Source organism: Thalassophryne amazonica, chromosome 5 (genome assembly GCF_902500255.1).
Source record: "Thalassophryne amazonica chromosome 5, fThaAma1.1, whole genome shotgun sequence".
NCBI classification, from domain to species: domain Eukaryota; kingdom Metazoa; phylum Chordata; class Actinopteri; order Batrachoidiformes; family Batrachoididae; genus Thalassophryne; species Thalassophryne amazonica.
The window spans coordinates 77,903,758-77,926,815 of record NC_047107.1 but is presented as its reverse complement, the minus strand read 5'-3'; the positions used below and the strand labels follow the sequence as shown (position 1 = coordinate 77,926,815).

The following is a 23,058-nucleotide window of genomic DNA, read 5'->3' as shown; positions in this document are numbered from 1 at the left end:
AGTGTCAATGAAGGCAGCAGTAATCGCACCGATCGCCCGTTCTTTACCGGTATGTCTGAGGACGCCTTATTAAACTTTAAAACCCGATGAAATGAATGAAAGGTCAATTAAACGTCTGCTGCTGTTAGCTTAGATATAGTTAGAAGTTTAGTTGCGTTGTTTTCAAACGTTTTCTTGAACTGCGCCGAGTTACATGAGAAATGTGCGGCAGATAAACTGCGTCTCTTTTTGTCCGAAAAACATCAGAATTGTCACAACCGGACTATTTTTGAATTATAGTTATTATTTTGTAAAGACAAACAGGACGCAAGATGTTCGAAAGTACAAGGATATTACTCATCCTTCTGGATGTTACATGTCTTATCCTCGGTATGTATTCTGATTATTTCTGTATATTGTATATTTGTAAAGAATAAATGTTTTCCAAGGAAAAAGAGACTGTTTAAAGACCTGTTTAAGCAAATAATGTGTTAACATCCGTTTACCTCCTCATGTGAAAGTTTGAGGAACCAATGAAGTAAAAACGTTACTCGTGTGTGTGTGTGTGTGTGTGTGTGTGTGTGTGTGTGTGTGTGTGTGTGTGTGTGTGTGTGCGTGCGTGCGTGTACGGGTGCGTTTCCTCTCCAGAGAAACCTGTATTTACTCAGTGTGTGGAATGCAGTATTACCACATAAATAAAGTACTGCAGGGCTTACCACGAGCTCAAAAACTATAATACCAAATATTTACAACCCAGTCTTATGAGTTTTTTCATGCTCCCATCACGAAATGCGTCAAATTTTCGTGACAGGGTTTTTTTTTTTTTTAATCTTACTGTGACTAACTCTACCCCTGTCAGCACATCTGACAGGTGCACATATGAGAGGTGATTGAGAAGTTTTAAGCCGCACCTCATAACATTATCATAACATTATCATAACATTTACCTCATAACATTTATCGAGAATGTGTGACGTTTTGACAGACTGGTGCATGAAAAAAAGAGAAATATTAATAAGCGATAAAATCAGAAACATCCAGCTGGAACATCCGTGCTGGCAAATACTCACACTGTTGGGTAAAGTCATTTCCCAGTCTGATGCCCGTTATATTAAAAAATGGGAGAGTGGTTCAGACAAACTCTTTCCTCTGAATCATCTCTTCAGTCACTTTAGTCACTGCTGTTTGGTCGGCTCGACATCTGCTTGTACAGTAACCAAGCTATAATTTATCTATAATACTGTATATAATTTTTGCATGCACCTGGATGATAATAACAAAGCAGGCACTTTAATTCTACATTTTTATTTTCTTGATGATGATTTCTTTTATACTGTGCTAAGCTCTGGATCATTGCTCAGACATATTATTAGTTAACTGTCAACTGTGTTGTATTATGCAGATTATACAGATCAAACACTTAAAATTTGTAACATAATTAAATATGTCATACAACCATTGCACCACCACCACAATTTATAAAGAGTGCAGTGGAATCGGCCTTGTTTGAGAAAACCCATTTAGACCAAACCCATAAGTGCCAAATCTTGAATGTGACATTGCATAAGTGAGCTTCAACAACAATTTTATTTGCCATTTCCTCCCAGTTTGCAACATTCTGAAAAGACTGTGGATTTTGAGAGGAGAGGAGACAAAAGACTACGACTATTGTAACCAAGAATTCACTGTATTATTTAAACTAAACATCTGACATATCTACGGGCGTTCTTGGTTGCTTTTGTTACTGGCAATGAAGGCCTCAGACGTTTTAAATTAGATAATGCAAGAGATTGTGCTGTTGCATGAGTGTCCTAATTAAATTTCCTTTGCATCGAGCTCTCTTTGGAGGATTATTTGATACTGGAATGATTTTGTGTCAAAGGAACAGCTACTTCTGGAGACTTAAATGAGGAATATACTTGTGTTATGAGGGAACGTCAGCTACAACATATCAGCCATGTGGTGCATTTCTCTGAGCACCATCCAGAGTGCAGGTGTCTAAGTGCTCAGGACTCCAGAAACTGGCAAAGGCCAAGGGGATGGTCATTGGTCATCTGGCTGCAACAGATAGATGGCTACTTGGGGATGGACTAGTTATCTGCTTGGGTAGCTGCCATCCAGGACTCAAGGTGGTTCTGTGAGGAATGCTGTGATGTATTGCACGAGCACATGGTGCCAAACCTGACTGGACCTGCAGCTAAATGAGACCCTTATATGTCAGTTCTGAAAAAAATATTGGTAATAGTTATTTTTCAAGTAGGGAGGGGCAGGGAGGGGGTAAATTATCGTATTGCAGTTGCTAAATCATACAATTGTAATCTTGTGTAATAAGATGTGATAGTTCCTCAGTGTTAGTTGTATATTTGCTAGTTGCCAAAATGATTGATGTTTTCCTGTCTTTGTATGCTATAATATGTTTTACAAGTAAAACCAAAATCTGACATGAAGTTTTCGCTTTCTTTTTTTAATGTGTCTGCACCAAATTTTCATGTCTACCAGTGGGACTTCCATTTTTTATTCTGACACTTCAACACAACCCATTCAAACGAGGCTTCTTCTGTGATGACGAATCGATCAGATACCCTCTCAGAGATGACACCATCTCCTACCAGCTGCTGGGTGAAGTCATGATCCCCTTCACACTGATTGTTGCAAGTCAACCGCCCTTTTTCCTCCATAAATTCACTAACCTTAACTGCAGAAGAATATTGAAGGTTGTGTTTGCCATGTTGAAAGTTTGCATGTGTTCAAGGTGCTCAATACAGGTGTTCAGTGTTACTTCTTTGCGCCGACAGATCATTTGTGGTGAGTGCCTTTCCGTCTACATGTCTCAAATAAAGCACCAATCTATGGGGAGCTACTATGTGTCATGTATCTACAAAGTTGTGGGAAGCTACTTGTTCGGAGCTGCTGTCAGTCAGTCTCTGACTGACATCGCCAAGTACTCCATTGGCCGCCTGCGACCAAACTTCCTGGCTGTGTGCAAACCAGTCTGGGATCAAATTAACTGCAAAGCTGGGGGCTATATAGAGAACTTCACCTGCACTGGAGACAAGTTTCTAGTTGAAGAGTCAAGGTAAGGTATTGGTAATGGCAAACTGATTCTAGCCATTTTCAGCTTGAGCTTTTGATTTTATTTCTGAATTTTTGGTAGTATATGGTAAAACAATAATGAAAATCTAAGTTTGTTTACCGGAAATCAAGTCCTCAAACTTTTTAAATTAGATAATGCATGAGATTGTGCCACTATGTGAGTGTTGTAATTTAATTTCCCTTGCACCATACACAGTGGCTGCCTTGGTGTTCATCAGAGCTAGGGTTTGGAAATGAAAGAAACTGACAAACTAATTTGAAGCTACATGCAACTTTGACCACACCTGCTCCTAATTACCATCATACATGTGATAATAAGCATATTCTCTGCAACAAGCCCAGACATGATCAGGTAGCAGACAGGTATGTAAATGATCAAAACAATGGTTTTTGTATTCATGTGGTGCATCAAAGTTATCCAAACCGTAATCAAAGGTTGGGACATACAACTGCAACTTTTAATGGCATACCTGCCATCAGTGGGAATGCTAGAATATTTGAGTTTCACCTCCTACTCCCAAGTCCATGTTAGGGTTGGGACACGAGATGCTGGATGATGGCCAGCTGGAGGTGACATAAGTGGTTGGGATGGAGCTGTTTCATGATATTTTTGGGCAGTCACTTCTTCCATGTTGCCAGATTCAGGTTGATGCTGATTCCACTTCACTCTGAAGAGCCTTCAGAAGACGATTTTGTTTGTATAACAGTCCGCTTGACAATAAATCGACAGCAGCCAAGTTCATTAGGCAGAATATTGTAGGAACATCCCTTGCTTTCACAAGCAGCACAGAGATCCTTGTATCCTTGTGGTTGCATTCATAGGTATACAGGTGAATTTGGCTTCCCTGGGTACAGCCAGCTTCTCTAGATGCACACGTTGGGCCAGGTTAGGCCAAGCAGTGATGTTCAAAGACTGAAATTCAGGTTGTGTTGCTTGTAGCCTTCGTTCCTCCAGTGAGATAGCTCCCCAATCATAAGAGCTCCATGGGCTTTTCCAGAGAGAACCAATTTAGGAGAAATGGCACATGTCTAGTGTATTTGACTGGGCAGCGCCAATCACTTATTTGAGGTTGAGGCTGGATTCTGCTTCTGAAAGTATTGGTTTTTTTTTAACACTACCTGCTGTTTTGAACTCTTGTTTACATCTGTTTGATGACATGGACAGATGAATCAAGGAACTGGGTTTCCTGCCTTGAATATCTCAGTTAGTGAATAAAGGAGGAGCTGTAAATTTACACCGACTATACACACACACACAAAAAAACTTGCTCAGTGAACATAAAAAAATTATGTCAAGTATTTTCACCCAAGTAAAATACGTTAACTTAGCCAGAAACAATTTTGCTGAGTGACCGAAATGTAAATTTGTTGGGTCAACATGATGCATTTGCATTACTGTTACCTAATTACCATGGTTTAGGCCAACTAGATTTGTAAGGGTAAATGTAACAAAAATGAAAAGTAAGTCCCTTCAGCTTCTCCCTTGTTTGCGTTTGGGGTCTCCATAGTAAATCTGAGGTAGGTCTGCATGTTGAATTGGCACAAATTTCATGGTGGATGCCCTTCCTGATGCAACTCCACATTACATGGAGAAATGTGGCAGGGGTGAGGTTTGAACCGAGAACCTTTCGTACTGAAACCAAGTACACTAACCACTTGGCCACCACGTCTGCCCTGTAAGTAGTTACAACTTCTTTTAAAATAGTACAGTTACATGTCAACTTAACTTTGCTGTGTTGGATCAGCACAATTTATACAGATCCACCTTGGATTTGCTGTGGCGACCCTGAGTGCAAACAAGGGAGCAGCCAAAGGGACTTACTGGTTTTTTGTTACATTTATCCTTACAAATCTAGTTGGCCTGACCCACGGTAATTAAGTAACAGTAACACAAATTCATCATGTTGACCCAACAAATTACATTTAGGTGACTCAGCAAAATTGTTTCTGGCTACATTAATGTATTTTACTTGGGTGGAAAGACTTTCCAGAATTTTATTATGTTCACTGAGCAAATTAAATTTTAATTTGTTGCATGTTATGTTAAACTACATGATTTGAATGTGTTCATCTATAAAACTTGATTTTATATCGTAGAAGCTACATGTTAGACTTACGTTCATGTAACATAAAAACCAACAACACCCATGTTGTTTTTTTGAGCGTAGAAGTCTTAACAGTGTGAAGCTTGGAGGAACCAGACTCCAGCCATCTCTGGAGTCTGGCACAGTTAAAACCTGGCAAAAACCATCTTGGCGAAAACAGACTTTAGACAGGTTTTGCCAGTATGTGGGAACAAGATAGTAAGTCCCTTTGGCTGATCCCTTGTTTTCAGTTGGAGTCACCACAGCAGATCCAAAGTGGATTTGCATGTTCATTTGGCACAACTTTTATGCCGAATGCCCTTCCTGATACAACTCCACTTCACATGGAGAATGGGTAGGGGTGGCCTTGAACTGGGAATCTTCCACACTAGAAACAAGTCTACTTAACTGCTTGGTCCCCACCTCTGCTATGTGGAAATAACATAATGTGACAAACTATAATTGTGGAAAAGTTTATTAAATTGTCCAAAAGCCTTTTCTATAAGTGTGGGCTGCAGGGGATTTGAGGCAAGGTCCACCACAAGGCTTCTCAAGGAAGTGGGAATTAGAGGGCAGGCCCAGCAGAAGGTCATTAAAGAACTTGCCATCACCATTGGTGGCTCCAGAGATTTTTTTCTGCAGGTGCTATGGGGGAGTTTGGCATGCTCACGTGTCAAGACAGCTCTCTGCTAAACCTCTGCCACTTTCACGGGCATGCATACACATAGCCACATTCTGATCTGCGGCAGTCACAGATGACATACAGAATGACCAAAATCACACACACAAACCTAGGCTACTGTTCAATACAAATATCCACAGACCTACACATGTAGTCTATAGCCTCAGTGAAAAAATGCCAACAGCAGGCAGAGAAAAAAAAATTTCACCCACCATTGATAGCTTCATAACAGCACACTGCGCCTGTTGTGGTTAAGAGCAAAAAGCATCAATGATTTGGTTGCTGTCCAGAGGCCGTGTTCTCTGAGGGTTAATTGCCAGGAGTGACACCGGCTCACTGGTTTGTCTGTGTCTACTGCTGTTCCTCAGGTAGTTCTTTAGGCGACACAGACTTCACTTCTTTCCAATTCCACTCATGGATATTTGGGCAGCAAAAACTGAACCATTTCAGCAACTTGAAACTACACTCACTGCAGTACAACATCATGATTGATGCTGAAAAACTCTTCCATGCCTTTATCTCCTCTAGGCTTGACTACTGTAACTCCCTGCTCTTTGGGATCTCTGAGAAAAAATCTTCAAAGGCTCCAATACATTCAAAACAGTGCAGCTAGAACTCTGATAGAGTATGTAAACAGGAAAACATTACACCTATATTCCATAACCTTCACTGGCTACCCATCACCTACAGAATCCATTTTAAGATTGCTTTCATCACCCACCAGTGCATCCATGGCAATGCCCCCACATACCTCAAAGACCTCCTCACCCCTCACACATCCCCCCGTTCCCTCCGTTCATACAACACTAGTCTTCTCTGTCTCCCTAGCACCAAGCTTCAGACCAGGGCCTTCTGTTCAGCTGCCCCTCATATTTGGAACTCCCTTCTTGACCATCAGAGGTCTCCACAAACTGTGGAAGCTTTTAAAAAAGCCTTGAGACAGACCTGTTTAGACAGGTCTCAATAATTTGAATCTGCATCTTAGTCTTTTTATTCTATTTTATTATTTTATTTTGGTTTTATCTTGAGATGTTCTGTTTTTATTCTCTTATTTATCCTTGTTTTTTTCTGTAGCACTTTGAGATTTTTATTAATGAAAGGTGCATTATAAATAAAACTTAGAATTACTATCATGACATTGTTGAATGCGATGTCATTGAACATCACGTTACACTCATTTTGTGGGAACCAGTCAGTTCTGTTGATGTTTATTTTTTTTATGAGTGAAATGTTTATCTAATCACATAAATCTGAAAATGCCAGAAGTGTCTTACTGTGGAAAACTGAAAGGATGATGTCATCACCCTACCTCTGTAACATGTTGTTAACAATGTAATTTTACTGTGTAATTTAACATATTATTATTATTATTATTATTATTATTATTATTATTATTATCATCATTTATTTTTTTCTAATTGGTGGTGGTGGAGCAAAGTGCTGGCGTCCTCCAACACAGTCTGAGAAACTCACGAGAGCAGAGCAGAAAGACGCTGAGGGGCTTCTTTAAAAACTTAAAAAAAAAAAACAAACAAAAAAACAAAACAAACAAACAAAAAAAATGCCCCTTCCCCCTAACAAGTAACTTCCATCATAATGAATTAATACATTTCCACACGTCATCTTCCACAACAAGGGTGTCATGTGGTGAACAGTTTTCATCTGTGATGATGAATTCTGGCAACAGATCAGATTAAAAGACTTTATTTAATCCATGAGCCGGCTTCTAAAGTTTTAGCTTTTGTTGCTAAATTGATTAGCTCCACGTCGTCTTCTTTATTTTTTGTAGAAGCGTTACAGCGCTACATACAGGCCTGGCATGTGTACTACAGCATTTTCAAGCGGTTTCACTGGATCTGTGAGAATGGAGATATTTCTTGAATGGACCAATTTTTGAAAATGACAAAGAAAAAGATTGTATAGAAGAAGTTAAAAACATGGGATGAAATTAAAATAATAAAGGAGGAATTATTTTCTTGGGGTGCTATGACAAATCCAGGGGGAGCTCAGGCGCCCCCTAGCTCCCCCTGGCTCCGCCCATGGCCACCATCACTGAACGAAGTGCAGGCCTGGCGCCAGAAAAAAAATATTAAGGGGACAATGAGTTCATCACAGGGGGTGGGGTCGCTCCTCCCCCCCTCCAAAAAAAAGTGCGCACCGGAGGGGACGAGCCTCTGAGCGTGCGTAATGAATTGGGTGCGCTCCTGGAAAGCTTGTGTATTTAGGCTACACCATTGTAAGAGACTGAGTAGGAGTAAAGAGTGATGACAGTATTTTTTTTTAAATTATTATTTGAATGTATAGACCCTCGGTCAAGTGATCTCCTGCATACCACAAAACCAAACCAACAACTGATCTGAGAAACGACACAAGACAGTAGATTAACCCCACATACAGCCCTCCATCACAAGCGCAAACACAGCGCAATTGGGCATGACAGTCACACAACGGGTCAAAGATAAACCTTTCATGTAGATATATTTACAACAATACATAACTTTTATCTTACCATAAAAGTCCATATCTTAACATAAAAGTCTGTGTGGAAACTGGATGATAGCCTACCTCAGTGGACTCTGGATCCTTGCCCTCTGCCCCACTGACAAGTGCAACTCTCAAGGGCCTTTCACACTGAATACGTCAGATGTGTCAAAAATCGGTCTAAAAAGCATTATTTTCAATGAGATGCGTTGCTTTTTAGATGCGCTGCGTCAAAAGCCGAGCTAAACCGACGGGAGCTTCTGACGGGAGCGTGCATTGCCGCTTGTTGGCAGGCTGACGCAGTCAAAGTTCAATCCAATCCAACTTTCGATGCTCTGAGCTGTGACGTACCTTTGCATTGTCCACTAGGAACGACGCGTCGGGCCAAAACATGGAAGACGAGTGGCAGAAAACCACTCATCTCTACAAAACGGATCGGTGTAGAAACCACTGATCTCTACAAAATGGATTTGTGCAGAAATCACTGATCTGTGCAAAACATACGTGTCACAGGACTGCTCATTTATGAAGCAGTTTTCTGAAGAAAAATCCTTCAAAATCTTTTTTGTTGTTGTTTGTTACCTCAGAATTTCTGATTACTGTTAAAAAAAAGTTTAGAACACTTGTAATTAAAATAGCTAACTAAATCAATAAATGGTTCTTTAGAAACCTTTCATCTGTAAATTAAAGCCACCTGTTATTTCAGATTAGATAATTTTTTGTTTAACATAAGGACATTTATTTTTAGACAAAATAACATGGAAATTTATACATTTTTTTTCAGTCTTGTAGTTTATTTATATCTCATTTCAACCAGAAAAACACTGTAAATAAATACAATACACATTATTATAAATGCAACAGGAAATAATTTAACAACTAGAAGCACTCAGAGAGTGCAAACCTCCGCCAAGGCCATGGGGTCACTGACGCCAGAACATCTACACGCCGTGGAATCATTGAACCTAAAAAAGTGTAACAATGATGTTTGCTCAGTAGTAAAAAAAGTTTCATCTGCTGTGACTGGATAGCATGTATCCTTAGCTCTTAGCATCACAGTTTATTGCAACTTGCACCTTTCCCAGAAGCTACTGTCATCTGAGCACTGATATTGATATTGCATGTGCTTATAGACAAAAACAAAAAAGAGACAAAATTCAATTTATTATTCAACTAAACTGCAAATATATGAATTTTTTTAACATTTATGAAACACTTCTCTAAACAAAGCCATAGGATCACTGACCCTAAAGAGATTCCCTCCTTGGCACAGTGATCTATTTCTTTTTGTCTCTTTCTCTAAAATTGTATATAATAATCATTAGATTATTAATATATAAACAAAAATAAATTTAAGAAATATTACAATTTGAAAACAAATGCACCCGAACTTGATGAGAGCTGCAACTGCTTAATGCTAACTTTTAACATTGAAAATGCCATAGACATGCTAACGCGTTAGCATCACCACTAAAATTTAATCACTTGTTCCTCTTGTCATTTCCAACCACTCCACAAAATTTCATCAAAATCTGTTCAAAACTTTTTGAGTTATCCTGCTGACAGACAGACAAACAAACGCGACCGAAAACATAACCTCCTTGGCGGAGGTAATGACTGCAGTGTGATTGTAAAGTAGGATTTCTGTGACATAAACCTCATGATGATTTTTTTTAATAGTCATTTCAACTTGTAATTTCACCAAAATATGTAATTGCCTTTAATGTTGTTATCAGGACAGAGTCATTTCTAAAATATGAATTTGAGCACAATAAGTGGAGAGCTTCTACCTGTGCAAATGTCTTTTGACTTTGATTTCGTGGACATTTTTAATGATCCGTTCATTTATTGTTAAAATATAAAATGAAACAGCTTTTTAAAAAATAATAAAATAGTTGCTGTTCAAAGAGCCTTTCATTTAGAAGCAGGTGATGTTATGCTGGATTCTCGGGACCAGATGAAGGTCTTTTCTGCAGCTTTGACCTCTGGTGGTGTTGCTGAAGACACTTTTGTCCTATTTTGAAGAGCAGAGATGTTTTCTTTCGACTGGACTTCGTGGTGTTCAGCTCATCAATGGAAGTTTGGTTGTCTGCACAGCAAATGTTCCTGATTGGGACAAATAAAAATATTTATTTAAATATAAAGAAACACTAAACAGTTTATATATAAAAAAAAGGAAAAAAAACGTGAAAAAAATCAATCAATCAATCAATCAATCAATTTTTTTATATAGCGCCAAATCACAACAAACAGTTGCCCCAAGGCGCTTTATATTGTAAGGCAAGGCCATACAATAATTATGTAAAACCCCAACGGTCAAAACGACCCCCTGTGAGCAAGCACTTGGCTACAGTGGGAAGGAAAAATTCCCTTTTAACAGGAAGAAACCTCCAGCAGAACCAGGCTCAGGGAGGGGCAGTCTTCTGCTGGGACTGGTTGGGGCTGAGGGAGAAAAAATAATGGGAAAAAAAAAAACAAACGCCAGAAAAAACAAGTTATTTAAAGTTGAGCTTTTGTGGTGTCTGAAAAAAGCTGTAGCTTTATTTGGAAAAATAAAAAAGACTGAATCATTTAGAAATTAAAGCGTGCACTCAGATCAGCTGTGCTAAAAGGCTAAGCTAACGTTAGCCGATCATTAAACCTTCACAGCAGTTCAGTAAACATCACGTTTTATTTTTACATTATTCTCACCTCAATAAAGCTGCAGAACTAAACTCCGTTGGGCAAACTGGGACTTCGCATATATCCAAAAAGTGGGAGATTTCGGACTGAGCGGGTTAGCTCCATCCCCCCGGCTGCCTGCCTCGGTATGTGCAGTGATGATGCCTGAAGGCCGGCTTCTCTGTGCGGGTCGGCCCGCTGTCGCGGTTCGATCAATATCCCACCAAGTCGTCAGTCCTCCCTCGGTCGGCGTCACTCCGAAAAGTAGCTGAAAAAAAGCTTCTCCCAGCAGGGTCATGGGAGAATCGTTCTGCTGTTTTTAAAGCTTTTTTGTGGTTCAGGCGACCCAAATTCAAGATGGCGATCGCTGAACTTTTTTCAGGTTGTGGAAACGGCCAGAGTGTGATGTGGCAATCTCCGCCCCCTTGCCGCTTCTGAAGCGACGCATCTGACGTCATGCGTCGGATGCGTCGACGGATTGGGACACGTTGACGGATTGGCCTGAAGTATTCAGTGTGAAAGGCCCTTCAACCTATCAAATCGCTTGAACACAGACACACGCCATATCCGTTTGTTTTAAAATTAATTACTTTAGTTAATTTGGTTTATTTGTTAAATATGTGATATTATTGAATAACTAATATTTTGCTATATTTTCCACTATTTCTTTTTCTTTCTTTTTTATTTACACTCAACAAAAATATAAATGCAACACTTTTGGTTTTGCTCCCATTTTGTATGAGATGAACTCAAAGATCTAAAACTTTTTCCACATACACAATATCACCATTTCCCTCAAATATTGTTCACAAACCAGTCTAAATCTGTGATAGTGAGCACTTCTCCTTTGCTGAGATAATCCATCCCACCTCACAGGTGTGCCATATCAAGATGCTGATTAGACACCATGATTAGTGCACAGGTGTGCCTTAGACTGCCCACAATAAAAGGCCACTCTGAAAGGTGCAGTTTTGTTTTATTGGGGGGGGATACCAGTCAGTATCTGGTGTGACCACCATTTGCCTCATGCAGTGCAACACATCTCCTTCGCACAGAGTTGATCAGGTTGTCAATTGTGGCCTGTGGAATGTTGGTCCACTCCTCTTCAATGGCTGTGCGAATTGGCAGGAACTGGTACACGCTGTCGTATACGCCGGTCCAGAGCATCCCAAACATGCTCAATGGGTGACATGTCCGGTGAGTATGCCGGCCATGCAAGAACTGGGACATTTTCAGCTTCCAAGAATTGTGTACAGATCCTTGCAACATGGGGCCGTGCATTATCCTGCTGCAACATGAGGTGATGTTCTTGGATGTTGGCACAACAATGGGCCTCAGGATCTTGTCACGGTATCTCTGTGCATTCAAAATGCCATCAATAAAATGCACCTGTGTTCTTCGTCCATAACAGACGCCTGCCCGTACCATAACCCCACCGCCACCATGGGCCACTCGATCCACAACACTGACATCAGAAAACCGCTCACCCACACGACGCCACACACGCTGTCTGCCATCTGCCCTGGACAGTGTGAACCGGGATTCATCTGTGAAGAGAACACCTCTCCAACGTGCAAAACGCCAGCGAATGTGAGCATTTGCCCACTGAAGTCGCTTACAACGACGAACTGGAGTCAGGTCGAGACCCCGATGAGGACGACGAGCATGCAGATGAGCTTCCCTGAGACGGTTTCTGACAGTTTGTGCAGAAATTCTTTGGTTATGCAAACCGATTGTTTCAGCAGCTGTCCGAGTGGCTGGTCTCAGACGATCTTGGAGGTGAACATGCTGGATGTGGACGTCCTGGGCTGGTGTGGTTACACATGGTCTGCGGTTGTGAGGCTGGTTGGATGTACTGCCAAATTCTTTGAAACGCCTTTGGAGATGGCTTATGGTAGAGAAATGAACATTCAATACACGAGCAACAGCTCTGGTTGACATTCCTGCTGTCAGCATGCCAATTGCACGCTCCCTCAAATCTTGCGACATCTGTGGCATTGTGCTGTGTGATAAAACTGCACCTTTCAGAGTGGCCTTTTATTGTGGACAGTCTAAGGCACACCTGTGCACTAATCATGGTGTCTAATCAGCATCTTGATATGGCACACCTGTGAGGTGGGATGGATTATCTCAGCAAAGGAGAAGTGCTCACTATCACAGATTTAGACTGGTTTGTGAACAATATTTGAGGGAAATGGTGATATTGTGTATGTGGAAAAAGTTTTAGATCTTTGAGTTCATCTCATACAAAATGGGAGCAAAACCAAAAGTGTTGCGTTTATATTTTTGTTGAGTGTATTTTTTTGATAACTCTCACATCCGAGGGGGCGGGGTGGATGACGTGAGGGGGCATCGCCCCCTCGTGGCACCGGGTCCGATGAAGTGGAGGGACGCGGGCTGCCAAATGACAGCCCATACAGTGTCATTTTTATCACCATGTGACACACGCCCTGGTCTGATCGGGTTGCAGTGGGCCAGTCTTGGCTGAGGGTGTATTGTAATAAACAGTCAAAACACCCAGTGAAGCCGGAGTACATAACTGACGATGTGTTGCATTGGTCTATAACAGCATGGTCATTTGAAAGCCACCCCATCAAGAGGCTGTTGATGTTATCAAAAAAAGCGCTGGCATATCAGGGATTGTAACACCAAGTGCTTTAAGTGAACTCAAATCTCACACCTACTTCAAAAGACGTGGCAAAAACTCATCTCTCTTTGAGTGCGTCAAAGCCAGATTGGTTTTTGATTTTGACTCTGACACTTACTTCAGAAGTGGTGTGATCCTGTGATGTAGATACAAACATGGGCAAATTTTTCAACAAAAAACGTTTTCATTTGGTTATGTAGAGCACACACATCTGCTGTCACACACCTTGAGTATTTAGTGCTGTTATCCTCAATTGGTGATTTCTTAGAAATAATACGAGCAGCAAATCAGAATGGAATGTTTCTTATTATGATGTGGTTGCAAGATTTTGATGAAAAAGGGTTTAATAAAACATTCTAAAACAAGTGTTATCAATCAATTTGCATGTTATTAATATTTTGCCAATTTGCCCCGTCCCCATTACACAAATTCTCCATACTTTGCCACAGGCCTAATGTTTTTCCACATGATAAATAGCCTGTAAAAGGCATACTTGTCATGACTGCAAACACTGGGTGGCTGGACAAAAATGCAGGTCTCACGGACACAGGTATATAATAAAAAGGCTTTATCCAAGAAAATCACTGATTAAGGTACAGTACACAGATAGGCAGTTGGCGTGGCAACGGTACAGACAATCGATAGGTTGGGGTGTGGTCATTCAACAAGCAAAGTTCATAAATACACAGTGTCACAGTGATCAGAGGGCAAGACAAAGGCTAGGTCCAAAAAACGAAGCAGGGTCAAACACAGGCTGGCAATCAGGCAAAGGCAAAAACAGAGCTGGGACAAAGACGGTGAAGTGCAACGAACTAGCAGTGAGGATGTGAACGCAACGACTTAAATAGAACAGCAGGTGATTGGAAAACAAGCTGCATGTGTGGGGGAGAAGTTTTTAGAAGGGGGTGTGGCTGGGTGAATCCAAGATGATACATGGTGCAAGATAGGGAGGACAACACAAGGTGATGTGATGAAAAGACAGAGATATGTGAACAGGTGCCAAGAGAGTGAGTGAAGGAAAACACAAAGCAGACAGCATGAAGGTGAGAGACAAAGACACGAGATAGGTGCAGTGATGAGGTGAGAACATAATCAGATGGGCATGAGAGTGAACACAAAAAACTGAGTTGAGGGAAAACTGAGCACAAGCAGCAAACAGAAAGCGAGGGTGGAATAATAATAACTAGGAACTGAACATGAGAACTAAAAAGCAACCATCAGCTAATAAGTATTAAAGAAAACTACATAAGAACAGATCAGAGAGAGAGAGAGCAATAAGAAAATAAACACTAAAGCACAACGAATCTGGAACTGACAAGGAAAACAAACATTAAGTAAAGCAGAGACTACATGATAACAGAAAACAAAACCAGACATTAACTTATAACTCATAACACAAATGAGAAAAGCAAAATAAACAAGTGATAAACTAATGATCAATAGTGAACACACAAACTTACAAAACAAAACTAGAACAGAACTGAACAATGGCCAAAGAATAAAAGTAACAAAGAAACAAAGTGACAAAGCAAAATAGAACAGGGAATTAACACACGGTGAAAATAAAATAACTAGTAAATCAAAGCTGGAGCAGAAGGTGAGTAAGAGAAAAGAGGCGAAAATGGACTCCAAACCCCAGATCCGGGCTGAAACCTGACAATACTGTAGATGGTAGTACATCAGATACAGAGTATATAGTGAGTATATGACATTTAAATGTAAGTTTTTACCAGGGCTTACATTTAAATGCCATGTACTCACCGATGAAGTGTATACCAGGGGTTTATCAGTTTTCGGCACTTTTTACCAGTTTTCAACTCACTAAACTAGCTAAAACTGGTTTTGGTCTAAAACCCAACCCTGTCCGGATGCACTTAATAATCAGACAATGGATACTCCGCGATAGTGTCTTCATTATTACGTGCAACAAGTCCAGATCCGTGGGAATGAAATAAAGTGAAAAACAAGGTATTGTCAGCCTACATGCACACTAAGTCACAGTCATGCATGTAACAGTAAGATTATTCCCTGAAAAATGTCTAGACATGTCCACCAGTTGGCAGTGTTCAGCAGGTGGCAGACAGGTCTATAGTTTATTATACAAGTAAAACAAAGTTGGCTTTTGGGTTGATTCGGTGCATAAGAGTTCAGCAAAGTTTAATCAGTTCTGCCTCTTTGTATGCAGCTTTATTTGGGTCATTGGCAAGATGATACCATTTATTGTTTTTGACTTATTGTGTTAAACTGGATGGTTTGGATTCATTCACTTACTGCATTTTCCACGTTACATGACTAGGTTTTTCAAAAGCCTCAGATTGTCACACATTTACACTGCCATTACTAAGGGTCCTAGCTCACTGGATGCGACTGTTGGAGAGCAGTTGGAGACATGAATTAGTGACCAAACATGCAAACGAGCGACACTGTCACAGTTGGTATCTCACTGAAGTGGCCACTTGCAGCTGAACACGAGTGATGTGTGCACACAAAGTGCTCAGCTCTTATTATCCTGCTACTATCTATGTGAATAGACTGTGTAAATTTCCCCACTGTTCCCAATAATGACAAAATAAAACTAATAATAATGAAATAATAATAAAAAATAACAGCAATAAAGCACACAGCGCACTCACCAATTTGCAGAATGATGTCCCTGCTCAACCTCCTGTCCTATCTTCCATGCCCAGTATATAATCCACTGCTTATATGATCCTTTTGTCCTCTGTTCCGAGATCCACGTACAGCAATTGTTCACGCACTGGACCAGCCTTTTCTTTGTAACTCATTGATGTCCAGCAACGATTCAGATGTGTGCTTCCTTTGATTTGATTTGTTCTGCAATAAAGTTGGACGTCCATTCGGCTGTTCCCTTGTTTTTTTCACTCGGGGTGTCCACAGCAGATCAAAGGTGGGTCTGCACATTGATTTTTGGCACAGATACGTCCTCCTACATTTTGGCTCTGATGGACATACAGTATAACATCACATTTCCACAGCAGGCATTAAGCAGAAATATTTTTGTGGTTTAAAGACACCTACGAACGCTGTTGGACCTGAAATTGAGCAGTGTGTGCCTTTAATGAACGTGTGCTGTCATTATTTCCTCCCTGTTCATGTGTCCCTCACAACAAGCACATCAAAGAACTCCCACTGCATGTCCTCAGAGAGAGACAGAGAGTGGGAGAGGGAGAGAGACAGTCAGAGAGAGGAAGGCAGACACCGTGCTGTGCTCCACTCCTGCAGAATTGTGTGCCTCAATAAAAAAAAAACATTAAATGCATAAGTCCAGATGTCCTGATGTCCCATAATTGTGGCCAGGCTGGCAGCAGCTCAGCCAGGTCCAGAAGTGGCTGTTCCACTCCGATCATCCCCGCTATTGTTGCATGCTCCTCTGCAGCTCGTGTGTGTGGCCCAGCCCTCCACAGTTCCCTCATGAATCTCTTATGTTAGGAGTCGCAGCGAGTACATTCAGACGTTCGCACAACTCCAGCGATGGCTCTGGGAGCATACTGGAAGGAGCCTTGTTGCTTCGTCAACTTTGAAAAGTCCAGGTATAACGCTGGCGACGCCCTGCAAGTGAAGCAAGGGAAGAGCACCACCCAGAGAACGTTGTGTGAAATCAAGTAATTTCCCTCGTAATTGGCATTCGCAGGCTGTCACAGCCCAGTGAGATACGACCCTAAGCAACTCGTCACTGTTATTTAGTATCTGTTTATGTTTTGTAGAGTGTCCTTCTACTCTGGTCATTCATCCTTCTCTATGTACTGCATGGTGTTTCTTGTAGTAAGTACATACTTTATATTTCAGTATTCATACCAAAAATAAAATGTTAGAAACAATGGTTATACTTTGTTCAGACTGCAAGTTCAAATTGGATTTATTGCATATCTGATCCAAATCTGATCTTACTGAGTGACTGTTCATATTCTAACAAGTGACTGGTTTTGATTTGTGTGTCGGTGCTGCAGTCATCATCTTTCGTCTAATCTGCAATGAAAGTCACAGTTATGTAAACAGTCATGTTGCAGCTACAGAGCTCTGACTCAAACCGGGTGTGTTTATATTATATCATATTTATATAATTTATATTTTTACGTTTATGCATATATATTATAAAATGACACGAGGTGTGTTGTCGGGTGAGAGTTTGATCAGACAAAAAAGCAATTACGAAAAAAACGTGTGCGCGCACACACACATACACACGTGCACTTGGAATAAAATGCATGTGGTGTGAAAAGTCACAGATGTGACAAAACAGTTCTTCAAACTAAAACGGATTTGGAAAAAGTGATGGGAATCGCATTTCAAACTACCAATGAATGAGGCTTGAAGTGTATTTGGAAAAACAGATTTCATGCCAGTGTTCAGACTTGCATCAGGGAATCAGATTGAAATCAGATATGCTCATCAGTGAGATTTTTACTGGCAGTCTAAACAAGGCCTTGTGTGCGTCTGCTTCATACTTGAATGTCAGTGGCTGATTTCACAAGATAATGCCTTTACAGTCACTCTCAACATCCGCCTCAATACATAGGAATTATGTGTAAGATAGGTCCATATGTAATATTTTGAAATTGGCAAAACTTTTGCTCTTTTAGCTGTCCATTAAAGCAGCATGAACTTGAAAGCAAATCACGAACAAGAACTTGTATTTCAGACTAACACCTCTGAGTGTAATTACTTTGAAAGTGATTAAACGATGTCAGAATTATAGCACATTTGTGCTTCTTTAAGGGACTGAAGGAAATTAGACAATTGGCTGATAAACTGCTATTTTTGATGTAGTTGCCATTTATTTAAAATTGACAGTCTGAGCTACAGGATTGTATTCAACATTTGCCGCCTTTGATTGTGATATGCTATAATATAGTACTACTTTAGCTGATAAGGGCCACAACACTTTTAAGTAAAGACAACAGCAGCAGAAAGAGCCAACACTTAGAAATCCAAACATCAATTCAGCAACAGGTAGTTGCATCAAAACAGGTCTTTCAAACTGACAAAAGAAAAATGCTTGCAAACAGGGAGAACACAAATATAACCTGCAGTTTAAATTGATAATATATCTGCTGCAAATTCACACAATGCACCTGAAGCAACGATGCCCTGCAAAAAGCTACAATACAGTTGTATGCAAAAGTTTGGGCACCCCTGATGATTTTCATGATTTTCCTTTTTTAATCATTGGTTGTCTGGATCAGAAATTTCAGTTAAACATATCATATAGCAGATGAACACACTGATATTTGAGAAGTGAAATGAAGTTTCTAGTATTTACAGAAAGTGTGCAATAATTATTTAAACAAAATTATACAGGTGCATAAATTTGGGCACCCTTGTCATTTTATTGATTTGAATACATTTAGCACTAATTATTGGAACACAAAATTGGTTTGGTAAGCTCATTGACCCTTGACCTCCTTACACAGGTGAATCCAATCATGAGAAAGGGTATTTAAGGTGGCCATTTGCAAATGTTTCCCCTCTTTGCATCTCTTCAAATGAGTGGCCACATGGGACCCTCTAAACAACTCTCAAATGACCTGAAAATAAAGCTTGTTCAACATCATGGTTTAGGGGAAGGATAAAAAAAGCTATCTCAGAGATTTCAGCTGTCAGTTTCCACTGTGAGGAACATAGTGAGGAAATGGAAGACCGCAGGCACAGTACTAGTTAAGGCCCGAAGTGGCAGGCCAAGAAAAATCTCATAAGCTGAAGAGAAGGATGGTGATAATAGTCATAGTCAACCCACAAACCTGCTCTAAAGACCTACAACACGATTTTGCTGCAGATAGTGTCTCTGTGCATTGTTCAACTATACAGCACACTTTGCACAAGGAGATGCTGGAAGAGAGAGTAATGCAGAGGAAAGATAAAGATAAACTTTATTGATCTCACAGAGGAGAAATTCACATGTTACGTCAGCTCTTAAAAAACACACAAGATGGGTGCAAGTAGAGGAAAATGTTCATCAAACAGCGTGTGCAAGGAAGCCTTTTCTGCGTACACGCCACATGCTTGAGGTATGCTAAAGCACATTTGGACAAACCAGCTTCATTTTGGAATAAGGAGCTGTGGACTGATGAACTAAAATTTAGTTATTTGGACATAATAAGATAGTATGCATAGCTGAAAAAGAACACAGCATTCCAAGAAAAACACTTGCTACCTACAGTAAAATTTGGAGGTGGTTCCATCATGCTCTGGGGCTGTGTGGCCAGTGTAGGTCCTGGGAATTTTGTAAAGTTGAGGCTCACATGGATTCCAGTCAATATCAGCAGATTCTTGAGAACAATGTTCATGAATCAGTGACAAAGTTGAAGTTACTGTGGGACTGGATCTTTCAACAAGACGACCCTAAACACTGCTCAAAATCTACTAAGGCATTCATGCAGAGGAACAAGTACAACATTCTGGAATGGCCATCTCAGTCCCCAGACCTGAATATTATTGAAAATCTGTGGTGTGATTTTAAGCGTGCTGTCCATTGTCAGAAACCAACAAACCTGAGATGTTTTGTAAAGAAGAATGGTCCAAAATACATTCAACCGGAATCCAGACTCTCAGTGGAAGTTATAGGACGCATTTAGAGGCTGTTATTTCTGCAAAAGGAGGATCTATTAAATATTGATGTATTTTTTCTGTTGGGGTGCCCAAATTTATGCACCTGCCTAATTTTGTTTAAAGAACACACTTTCTGTAAATCCTATAAACTTCATTTTACTTCTCAAACATCACTGTGGTTGTCTGCTATATGATATATTTAACTGAAATTGTTGATCCAAACAACTAATGATTTATAAAGGAAAATCATGGAAATCATCAGGGGTGCCCAAACTTTTACATACCACTGTAGCTACTTCTACAATAGAAGTAGAAGACAAACAGACGGTTTCTGCCCAGAGGACTTTAGCTGACAGACCGTCCAGCACATAGCAGAAATCTGTTAGCAGAGTTTAAATGGTAAATGGTACATGGACTGCATTTATATAGCGCTTTTCCATCTGCATCAGACACTTAAAGCACTTTACAATAATGCCTCACATTCACTAAGATGTCAGAGTGCTGCCATACAAGGCACTCACTACAGACCGGGAGCAACAGGGGATTAAAGACCTTGCCCAAAGGCCCTTAGTGATTTTCCAGTCAGGCTGGGATTTGAACCGAGCATCTTCTGGTGTCAAGCCCAAGACCTTAACCACTAGACCATCACCTCCCCTACCTATTTATTTATTTACTTTATTTATGATTTACTCTTACATTAGCTATATTTTCACAATTTATGCATTGGCAATGCACTGAAGGGTATAAATCAGTTAAAGTACTCTGGGCAGAAACATCTGTTTGTGTTGTGAGTACTTCCTTTGTGTTGAGAAAACTTTGCAAAGCATTTCTGTTTTTTGGGGGTGTGTTGTCTGAATTTGCAGCAGACACATTATCAAATTCAGTTGTTACATGTGCTGTAGGTTGTGATAAACTCTAGTACTCTGAAGTGAGTCTCTTTAATCCTTTTCTTTACTGCAGCTGTACATCCACGCAAGGTTGAGGTCACGATGGGCGAGGCTTTTGCGTCCCACCATCCAGTTCTTTCTGATTTTAGCAGCTCTGTACGTGGGGCTGTCCCGGGTGTCTGATTACAAACACCACTGGAGTGATGTGTTCACGGGCCTCCTGCAGGGAGCTATAGTCGCTATTCTCACAGTACGTTTGATCTAAAGCCTACTAATGCTGTAAATTATCTATTGCATTATTGATCAGTTACACAATCAAATAAAGTCATGACTGTTTAGAAATGTATTGCTGCTCTTTAAATAAATGTATTTTAATTTGGTTGTCTTGCAATGTATTCTGCAGGTTTTCTTGGTGGCCAACTTCTTTGCACAGCCAGTTGATGCAGTGGTGTCACAGGACGAAGCTTCGCACACCAGTTTACAGGAAAACCCTTCCAACGGGAACCACTATGGCAGCACCGACTGAAGCTGAGCTATGTGTTATCAGACCACAAAGAAGACCAAAGATTTCTGACCAGCGCATCAGTGAACTCAGACGGTTTTGCTATTAAGTGCTGATTGATTCTGTTTCTTCACCGCGGTGCACCCCAAAGTCATCACTGCAGCCTGCATGCTTGAGCTGCTAATGTTATGTGGTCGTCACACTTCTAAGTGCACAACACTAAAACAGATATTGTGCTGTTGTAGTGTTGATACTCCCATTTTGTATGAGATGAACTCAAAGATCTAAAACGTTTTCCACATACACACTATCACCATTTCCCTCAAATATTGTTCACAAACCAGTCTAAATCTGTGATAGTGAGCACTTCTCCTTTGCTGAGATAATCCATCCCACCTCACAGGTGTGCCATATCAAGATGCTGATTAGACACCATGATTGGTGCACAGGTGTGCCTTAGACTGCCCACAATAAAAGGCCACTCTGAAAGGTGCAGTTTTATCACACAGCACAATGCCACAGATGTCGCAAGATTTGAGGGAGCGTGCAGTTGGCATGCTGACAGCAGGAATGTCAACCAGAGCTGTTGCTCGTGTATTGAATGTTCATGTCTCTACCATAAGCCGTCTCCAAAGGCGTTTCAGAGAATTTGGCAGTACATCCAACCAGCCTCACAACCGCAGACCACGTGTAACCACACCAGCCCAGGACCTCCACATCCAGCATGTTCACCTCCAAGATCGTCTGAGACCAGCCACTTGGACAGCTGCTGAAACAATTGGTTTGCATAACCAAAGAATTTCTGCACAAACTGTCAGAAACCGTCTCAGGGAAGCTCATCTGCATGCTTGTCATCCTCATTGGGGTCTCGGCCTGACTCTAGTTCGTCGTCGTAACCGACTTGAGTGGGCAAATGCTCACATTCGCTGGCGTTTGGCACGTTGGAGAGGTGTTCTCTTCACGGATGATGCGAAGGAGATGTGTTGCACTGCATGAGGCAAATGGTGGTCACACCAGATACTGACTGGTATCCCCCCCCCCCAATAAAACAAAACTGCACCTTTCAGAGTGGCCTTTTATTGTGGACAGTCTAAGGCACACCTGTGCACTAATCATGGTGTCTAATCAGCATCTTGGTATGGCACACCTGTGAGGTGGGATGGATTATCTCAGCAAAGGAGAAGTGCTCACTATCACAGATTTCGACTGGTTTGTGAACAATATTTGAGGGAAATGGTATTGTGTATGTGGAAAAAGTTTTAGATCTTTGAGTTCATCTCATACAAAATGGGAGCAAAACCAAAAGTGTTTATATTTGAAAGCCTTCAGCTTTCAGGCTCCTCTCCTGTGGAACCAGCTCCCAATTCAGATCAGGGAGACAGATACCCTCTCTACTTTTAAGATTAGGCTTAAAACTTTCCTTTTCGCTAAGGCTTATAGTTAGGGCTGGATCGGGTGACCCTGGACCATCCCTT

The 23,058-nt window shown here is 40.8% G+C and overlaps 1 protein-coding gene across 1 annotated transcript; it reads left to right on the top strand.

The window, feature by feature from the left end:
* LOC117510756 (phospholipid phosphatase 1-like) lies at positions 1-21,807 on the top strand. The gene is made up of 6 exons (XM_034170593.1): positions 1-369; positions 2,479-2,630; positions 2,775-3,055; positions 17,353-17,410; positions 21,155-21,331; positions 21,485-21,807. The coding sequence occupies exons 1-6, from the start codon at positions 312-314 to the stop codon at positions 21,605-21,607; spliced, it is 849 nt and encodes a 282-aa protein (XP_034026484.1). The 5' UTR covers positions 1-311; the 3' UTR covers positions 21,608-21,807.
* Positions 21,808-23,058: the final 1,251 nt, after the last annotated feature.